The sequence below is a fragment of the Chinchilla lanigera genome, unplaced genomic scaffold, assembly GCF_000276665.1.
Source record: "Chinchilla lanigera isolate Chin_1 unplaced genomic scaffold, ChiLan1.0 scaffold00092, whole genome shotgun sequence".
Classification (NCBI taxonomy): Eukaryota; Metazoa; Chordata; class Mammalia; order Rodentia; family Chinchillidae; genus Chinchilla; species Chinchilla lanigera.
Window position 1 is genome coordinate 1,723,568 of NW_004955493.1, and position 9,359 is coordinate 1,732,926.

The following is a 9,359-nucleotide window of genomic DNA, read 5'->3' on the forward strand; positions in this document are numbered from 1 at the left end:
ATTTAGCTCAGCGGCAAAAGCGCCTGCCTGGCAAGCGCAAGGTCGTGAGTTCAGTTCCCGGTACCGGAGAAAAACCAAAAAAAAAAAAAAGAAACAACACAACAAAGCGAAAAGCTATGCATGCAGTTCATATTCATTATCATAAAAAAGGTACAGAAATGTTCAACAGAAGAGGGTCTGGTGAGCGTATGATCACTCAGTCACATGACACCATGTGGGTCACCGAAATGCTGAGCGGCCTGTGAACACTACTTAGCAAGATAGAAAGACACCCTAAAACTGCATCAGAAGATCGTAACCCAAACGGATCTGCCCAGGAGGACAGCACGCAGACGGGTGCAAACATCAGTGGTACTTCAGGGCAATGTGTTCAGTAACGTAAGAGCACGGCTATTACCGTCACACTGCCCTGAGTTCAAGTTGAAGCTCTGGTTTTGCAAATGAGTTAAAAAAAAAAAAAGAAAAGTCAAATCAGACAGTGCTAACATATTTCCAGGTGGAATAATTTTTTTAAAAAAACCTCAGATTTGGGGGCTTAGAAATTTTAATTTCTAAGAAATTTCTAAGAAATTATAATTTCTAAATTCTAATTTCACTAGACAGAACTCTACCCTAAAATATCAAATATTTCCCTCATGAACCACCATAAGACCTCAAATATATCATATCTAAAACAGAATTTATCAGGTTTGAAAAGTTCTAAGTTGCCTCAGTTGGCTAAGCTGCCTCAGCCAGTGCCAAAAAAGGCTCAGATATGCACTCTCCTCCCGGTACCTGGGTCTGTCCCTACCCTCTGTCCCCCGTCACTAGACAAAGTAACTGACACCCACAACCTGAAGGGGAAGCAATCCACCTGGCTGTCGTTTCAGAGGTGTCAGTCCATGGCTGGCTCCGAAGCAGGACATCACGGCAGAGGGCAGGGACAAGCAAACTGCTTAGTCCATGGCAGACGGGAGGCAGAGCAGGGGAAGAGCACCAAGAGGAAGGGCCAGGAGCCAGACACAGCAGTCACAGTCGTGCTTCCTGTCCACCCAGACACACCCGAAAGGCAGCTGTGAAGTCAGTCAAGTTAACAAAATCCTCAGCCTCTTACTCATCATGAAGTTTCAAAGTAAATAAAAGAGGGACCGGGGATGTAGCTCAGTGGTACAGCGCCTGCCTGGACAGCACAAGGTCCTGTGTTCGATTCTCAGCACCAAAAGGAATAAAATAAGTAAAAGAGACAAGCATACCATAACCCTATCTAAAATTCTTCGGTAGCTGTCCTCAGATGGATACCATTCTCTGACACGACATCAAGGACTTCTGGATCCAGCCCTGCCCAAACTATCACCCAGCAGGCCTCCTCCCATTCCACCCGCAACGTCCGCCCTTCTGCTGCACCCACACTTGCCTTTCTCAGCCCTTCCTCCCCCTCCTGCAGGACCCTTCAGAACACAGTCAGGTACTATCTCTCTGGGCCCTGCTCCCTTCCTCCCTAGGTGATCTGCCTTTGTAAATAACTGTCACAGCGCTTGTCCTATTCTACTACAATTATTTCTTTACTCACTTGTCTTCCTTTCTAGATCCTGAATTCCTTGAGGGCATGGCTGACCTAACTTAGCCTCATATCCCGAGCACCTGCAACGGAAGACTAGTGCAGGAGATGTGCTCAGTAAACCTGTGGGCTTAGTCCATACATCCTGGGTCTGTAAAATACCAAGCTGAATCTGGCTCTTAACAGGTCTAAGTATTTCTGCAGCCACACACTGCGCTCAGAGCTAAAAGCAGGTCGTCCAACTGTAAAGTAAGCCTGTTTTATCACAGCCTGTGTTTTCCTCCTACCTCGCTGACGGTAGCACCTTCAACAGGTGCTCTCAGCTCTGCACCCTCTCAATTTTAATTTCCCCCAAGGGCCTCACCTGGAGCTTCTGCCAGTCTCTCTACACTCAGTATGCCCCTTACCTCAATTATCATCTCTATGCTCGTGCTGAATTACACCATCCTTCCAGCTGTCTACCGAGGCTCTTTTCACGGGTTGAAGGGTCACATCCAATAATCCCCAGCCCCACATACTCAAGTTCAATGCATAATCTCCTTCCTCTTGTGCTCCGAGAACCACTTCCCCTCCCAACGGCTCCATTCCTACCCCTACTCTCTCTCCACTGCCCGGGTCCGAAACCGCAGCGTTCCCTTCACCGCTCCACCTCTCGGAATCTTCTTAACCTTACGAAGCCCTGCGGAATGCCTCCTGGATTCATCCTTCCCGCCCCCTTTTCCTCATTTCACACCTGTGGTGGTGCTCTCCCTGCCTTCACTTTCTCCTCTGTCTTATTCATCTTTAATCACTGTCAAACCCATTTTTCTAAAACACTGGCTTTACCAACTCGGTCCCTGCACAGCTCGGAAAGCCTCTAATGAGTCACCAGTAAGGACTGTAGCTTCAAGGCTAAACCGTTGTGACAGACTGTCAGAGCCACGCCTAAGCTACCCCCTCTCCTCTTCCAGCCACCCACGCTTACTTCCCCTTCTGTTCAAATCAGGGGTTCTCAACCAGGAGTCAGTCTGCCCCCAGGGCACACTCGCACTCTCTGGATCCGCGTTTTGATCCTCACGATGAGAGGGAGAGGGGAGGACCACGCTCTGTGGGTGTGAGCTGGGGTTCTGCAAGCCCTCCTGAGTGGGGTCCAGGCCGAGGAGCCCTACTCTACATCAAGGCTCTCGTTCCTGCGCCACGCTATCGCTATGCCTTCACCCAGAATGCTCCCAGGAACCTGGAATGTTGCCTCTCGTCCCCTGAACTATCCATGCCTTATTTATTTTCAAATCCTGTTCTAGGTCTGTATCTCACAACTTTCAGCACCACCTGCATGCTTACGAGTCTCAAATGTTTATCCCCAGCAGTGTCAATTTTCTGATCTCAAGAATCCCTGATCTAACATTCTCCCAGACATTACAGGAGTGTCCCATTCAACACACCTGAACCCAGACTCCTGATTCCTCGTCTCCACGATTCCCGTCTCCGCCCAGCACACTTTCACCTGCTATCACAAAAGCCTCCTGAGGGGCCTCGCTACCTGCACTGTATTCACTACTGAGCACCCAGAATGGCCCATTCCACACTGTCGTGAGATCCAGCCAGAAGTTTGCTTAAAACCAGTAACAGCCATCTCACTGCCCCTAGAACAGAACCCAAACCCCTGCAGGCCCCATAGGACTCGGTCTCTGCCTGCCGGGCCCTTCCCTTTTCTACCTACATCTATCCCATGCTCCTGGTTCTCTAAGCTGCAAACAAGCCCGCTGACTTTCAAACGCACCCCAGCTCTTTCTAACTACAGAACCGCTATACTCATCTTACTCCCATTAGGCTGGCCACACCCATTCGTCTCTCTCATATACTTTACTTTTCCTTCCAGCTCTTATCATTTTCATTCCATATTTATCAGCACTTACCGTTTAGTATCTGTCTCCTCTGTGACAATCAGAAGTCCATCAAGGAAGGGACCATCAGGACTTACCCTGTCTTTTCACCATTGCCGGTGTACCATTTTGTTTACCACTACATACCCAATGACTAACACCGTGGGTTAAGAGTATATGGAATTAGGGACTCGAATTTGTAGAAGCTTAACTGCTGACAGTGAATGAAAAGATGAATGAATGAATCTTCCACTTACACTCCAGCTCACAGTATCACCCTTCTCTCAACTCCCACTGAACTTTCTGTCGGTGCAGTTTAAAATAGCTGCATTAAAAACAGCTCAGTTATACGGGGCAAGGCTCTTGTGCCACAATCTTCACCGAATCCTCTATTCCCAACCCATGGGCAAAACTGGCCCTACACAGACAAAAGTTGTACAGTAAATGTGGCTGTCTTTGAGAGCGTCTCCCCAAAGGTCATGTGGTGGCAACTTCATCCCCACCCCAGTATTAAGACCTTTAAGAAGTGATTAAGTCATACGGGCTCTGTCTTCATGGATGACGAATGCTATTGGTGTAGGAGCAGGTCAGTTACCGTGGGAGCAGACTTCTGGTAAAAGTTTAGCTCCCTTCCATTCTTCCTCTCCACCCCCCACCCCAGCACAAACACTCCTGCTGTCTTGTCCTCCATCTTCTGCCCAGGGATGAAGTAGACGGTACTCACTAAGTGTGGGACCGTGGACTTCCCAGCCTCCAGAACTGCAAAACTGAACTTCTTTCCCTTATAAGTTAGTCTCTGGTGTTCTGTTATAGCAGCACAAAACAAACTAGAACATCAGCAAACATGGAGGTCCATATTATCCTGTGTATTTTAATCCCCTAAGCAATCCTCTTGGAAGATTTCTTGAAATTCTTATAAGCCTAAGCTTGATAAGAAGCTGCATACAGCAGCTCAAATGTTACCAGAGAGACTCATCTATGTTTACATATCCAAGTAAAGACTCCGAAAATACAGGATTTTTTAAGGAAGGCTTCCAAAAATACCTAAGCCTAAGGAGCAGCAGCACACACAGGAATTCAACTGTAGATGACCTTATTTTCACAATCAGCACCACAATCTCAGAAGAAAAAAATGCTACACATTTCAATGTCTATTGTGCCTGCCTAAGTCTTATGCTGAGACCTGTCGTTTCCACAGTTGCACTAATAAAGCCGCCAAGGACTCAGTGTGTGTATCGCCAGTGCTTTGTAGGACATACCACGAAACACCAATATACTAAAGAGCTTTATACAAACCAGGAAGATTAGTAGCATAGGTCTATAGCGAATCAGGGCTCCTGAGCAGCAGGCCATGGAAAAGCAGGGTGTGATATTAACCAAATAGTAGCTGTTTGCCACTACTCATTTGTACACACTTATTCCTTTTGAACATTGAAAGAGCTCACTCACAAGCACTACAAGGCATTAAAGCTCAGGGAAAAAAACATACAAGAGAAAATTCTACTCAACATCTTGTTTCACTGAAAATTTGGAAGGAGTCCCCACGGTTCTTTTTATCAGTAGATCACTCCCTTCTAACTGTTCTTTAGGGGCATGGCTTGAAAACTACTGCTACAAAACTCATCTTTGAAAGACGCTCACCCACATTTCTTTACTTGCAAAAGGTCAGTGAAAACTAGGAACCACAAAGCATTTGTAAGAACCTAGAGCATCCATGCTACTAAAGTTAAGCCCACAGCTGACTAGCCCTTAAGATGGCATACTGAGTATTCAGATTTCAAAGTGATTTATTTACTTTCTCTGTTTAGTAAAAAAGTGACTGATAACCAGGGTCAAGTCCAAGTTTTATCAAACACTGCTATAAAAACATAAACAGAGAAAGAGGGCAAAGTAACAGGGTAACCGTGCTAGAGGCTGGAAAAGAAAAGGAAACTTGCTGAGGCTCAAAACACTCACCCAACAGTTTCTCAACCTCAGCACTGTTGATCTTTGGGGCTGAATAACCCTTTCCTGGAGGGAGGGGTGCTGTACTGCATGCTGTCCGCCATTCAGCAGCAGCCCTGGAACCCACTGACTAGATGCCTGGAGCACCTCCACCCCAGTGACGACAGCCAAGCATGTCTGCAAACACAAGCGCCCTGGAAGGTGACACGAGAGTGGGGTGCTAGGAGGCAAATGGACCCTGGCTGAGAACCAGTCTTCTAAGAGCAGGAGGAAAAAAAATCTGTACAAAAAGAAAAAAAGGATACAGACTGCAGCTAGGCAGGTTTCCTTTTTCTGTTTGTTTGTTTTTTAGGTACCAGGAATCGAACTCAAGACCTCGAGCTTGCTGGACAGGCACTCCACCCCTGAACCATATCCTTGGCCCTGGACAGGCTTCTTGAGGCATATCAAGGGTGAGCCGGTCAACTTGCTTTATTAATGGAGATGAAAATCCAACTCTAACAACCACCTGGCCTATCTAATGCCAAAAGACCTGACAAACTCCTAACGCTCAACTCGGTGTGGACGAAAGCAAGAAGGAATTCTAGTTGAAAAGTTACTGAGGAGTACTGTAACTTCAGGTTCTAAAATGACAAACCCACAAAGACACGCTCAGTGTTTGCTAGAACTCAAGGCACACCATCTCAAGATGGCAAACTGGTTCTATCACCTCTGCTAATTCATCACACTGCCAATTCCAACAGGGATGGCTGCCTGGAGCCCAGCACAAAGCAGGGTCCTGAGGCCGTCTGTGAGCTCCCTAAATGTGAAGAGTATCGAAATCAAACAACAATGCCTGCCACAAACAAGCACCAGGGCACAGTGACAGCTAAGCTTCATGTTCACCTCAACTTGCTTTACACTGAAAATAATATCCATCACATCTCACCACTATAAAACATTTGCCAAAAAAAAAAAAAAAAAAAAGAAAGAAACAGAAAAAAGTAAACAATCCTCCACAGGGCCATCAGAATTACCTAACTGGGTGAAGGAAAAAAAAAAAAAAACCTCACCATATCACTGTCCTATTTAAAAATCAGCTCCGGATTCTCAACTTCCAGAGGACAAAATCCAAACCGGCCTTCACAAGGCCTTCACAACACACCTCTCCTGAGCTTTCCTCACCCACCGGCTCCCCATGGTGCGGCCCCACTAAACGTCCATTTCCCCCCAATACCAGGCCTTTCACACGGACCCCCACCACTCCCCTGGCCCTGAACTTCTATTCATCCTCCAGAACACGGCTCAAAGCTCCCTCTTTCGTGATGTTTTACTTGATTCTTGGAGTGTGGCATCAGAGTGTGGTCACTGGACTAACAGGGGCGTCACACGTGGGCCTGTTACAAATGCACGCTCTCGGGTGCCAGCCCAGCTCTGCCAAATTCAAACGGGCTTTCTAACCAGACCCTCCTGTGAACGATGTGTGCAAGTTACGCACATGTTAGAGTGCGAGAAGTGCCGTGCTGGGGGACTCGCCAAGTCCGCCTCGACTCCGCTCTTCAGGACAGGCACAATGTCCTCCCCTGCAGCTCGTGCCTGACACACGCGTGATAGGGGAGACTCGTTCGCTGGTGGGCTGCAGGGGGGCCCGGCCTCACTTAGCTCCCACAGACCCACTTTCTGGCCTCCTGGGCAGCCCACTGACTGCCAACAGGACGTCAGCAGAAGCCTGCTCAGAGGCTTCTGAAAGAACTTTCATTTCCCTAATTACTTTCTACCTTCCCGGGTAAGAAAGCAGGGTGCTGTTATCAGGCAATCATGAGGTGACAAACACGCGAACAAAATGCCAGTAACAGGGTGCACAATGGAGATACAGAAACGGTCAAGGTCTTTGACGGGCCCAGGAGGCACTGCACCACCTTAGAGCTACCTCCCTCCAGACTACTGTGTGAGCACTTCAGTATCTCTACATTTAAGGCACTCTCCTCAGGGGTTTTTCTTTCGTGTCCTAAATGCATGAATGAATGAATGAAAATTAATGAATGTAGAGTGAAACATACGAAAAGTTCAGAAAAGCAGGACTTGAAGGAGTTGGGGAGGCTTAACAATTAGTTCAACCCTCTAAAGTATGCCTTTAATGTCTCTGCACTTTTACAAGACTGACCCATTTCTGTTCATAGCATAGTGGATAAAAAGCAATGAAAATTACCTTTAGGAATCTATTCAGTTTTGCCGAAGAATGTGTATCAATCCGTCCCTGCACTTCTAGAAATATGAACCCATTTCTGGCCACAGCTTAATGGATAAAAAAGGGAAAACAATCGAAGAAAGGGCAACAAAGTGTTCACACACTAATATGCTGCAGAAACAGACTCTCCCATTTTGAGTGAGAGTAGAAAACCAAACTTAACCCCGGGCTCTGGCCTTGAAAAGTCTGCGTGGCTTCCAGATAACTGTAAGAGGAGTGGGCGGGACGAGAAGACCAACAGGAGCAAACTGATTGCCATTCTCCTACTTCCTTATTTTCAGATCCTTCTTTTCTCAGCCTTTATCTCAATCAAGTATTTTCATCCAAATTTTCAAGATCAACCTGGAATGGCTACTAATTATATTTTCCTTTTGAGAAAAACAGGGTTGAGCAACACAAACAAAATATAAGTAAGAAATATTCAAGGGGCAGAAGGGCACACTGGCAGTGTTGTCCCTCAGCCAGAGACCAGGACCGTAACCAAGTGCGGTCTGCTCAGCGAGATCACCATCTTATATGTACCAAAGCATTCACCTAAATGTATTTTAGAAAGAAATCTGATAGCACCAATGGAAAGCCAGTACCACTTGCCATAAATAGAAGACAAATGGAAAAAAGGCCAATAAAAGCATAACCTTATTAAATTCAGCTACTGTTGCCTAACCACGCCTCTAACCCTGAAGTTTGTTTTTTTCTTTGTCTAAAAAAAGCAGGAGGATGGGAGAGGAAAGGGCAAGAGGTTTGTCAAAAACAAGCTAGCATCAAACTGAGACGCTCCTGGAAGGACCAGGCTAAAAAGAGACGAAATCGACCTTCTTATTATGTGATGTCACTATTGAACACCATCAGCCATGTCTCACCGAGAGCATCCTGTATACACTCTGGAGTGCTCCCTTCTGCTTTGAGTAAGAGTCCAATTCCTTAGCACAAAGGCCCTGTACCAACTGGACCCAGGCTACGGTTCTACTCATCAAAGCTCACCTCCTACACTGCAGCTACACCAGCAGATGACGGACACATCGAGGCCCCAAGGGCCATCTCCTCCACGTGAAAGTAGCCTCCCAGCACATCAGTCACATCACCAGGCTCTTTCTTCAAACTACTACCTGACAGTATCTCTTTAACTTACTAAAGTATTTAATAACACAAGGAATAGCAGCAAATACACCTGGTGCTGAAGACTCAGCTGCACACAGCATAGGCTGAACCCTGTAAGAGTACCAATCTGTAAGTCAAAAACGGGATCGTATCCAACAGAACAGGTCAGCTGGCTTGCTGCAAGGTAGGTACAGATGAAAAACCTGTGGCACAGAGAGGTTAACACGCCTACAATCACATCTCTAGTAAGCGGCAAAACCAGGATTTGAACCTAGGGGAATATTCCCCTAATCAAATCCACTCCCCAGAATGCAACACCCATGAAGGCAGGCTCTTTCTTGCTCATAGCAGTACCCCTCCACACTGCCATGCAAAGGATCTGGTTGTGTACTGAATGAATGAATGAATGAATGAATGAATATGAATGAGCAAACCTTCCTTATAATCAGGGCATCTGTCCCAGACCTAAGTATCCAATGCCTCAATACTTAGCACAGGACCTGGTACTTATGCAGTAGGCTCTCAATACACATTGGATAAACAGATGATGATGGATGGATGGATGCATGGATGGATGGATGGACAGATGGGTGGGTGGGTAGATGAATGAATGGATGGACGGATAGATGGGTAGATGGGTGGGTGGATGGATGAATGGATGGATGGATGGATGGACAGATGGGTGGGTGGA

The 9,359-nt window shown here is 46.7% G+C and overlaps 1 protein-coding gene across 2 annotated transcripts in view; it reads right to left on the minus strand.

Annotated features, from left to right (window-relative positions):
* The window catches only part of Usp31 (ubiquitin specific peptidase 31), a 61,255-nt gene extending 60,300 nt beyond the window's left edge, over positions 1-955 (minus strand). Inside the window, exon 1 of one of the 2 annotated variants that reach the window (XM_013504873.1) lies at positions 834-955. In XM_013504873.1, coding sequence (XP_013360327.1) covers positions 834-905 — 72 coding nt within the window. In that variant the 5' untranslated portion in view covers positions 906-955. The remainder of the gene's footprint in view (positions 1-833) is intronic. The other variant, XM_013504872.1, reaches the window with a different exon arrangement.
* Positions 956-9,359: the final 8,404 nt, after the last annotated feature.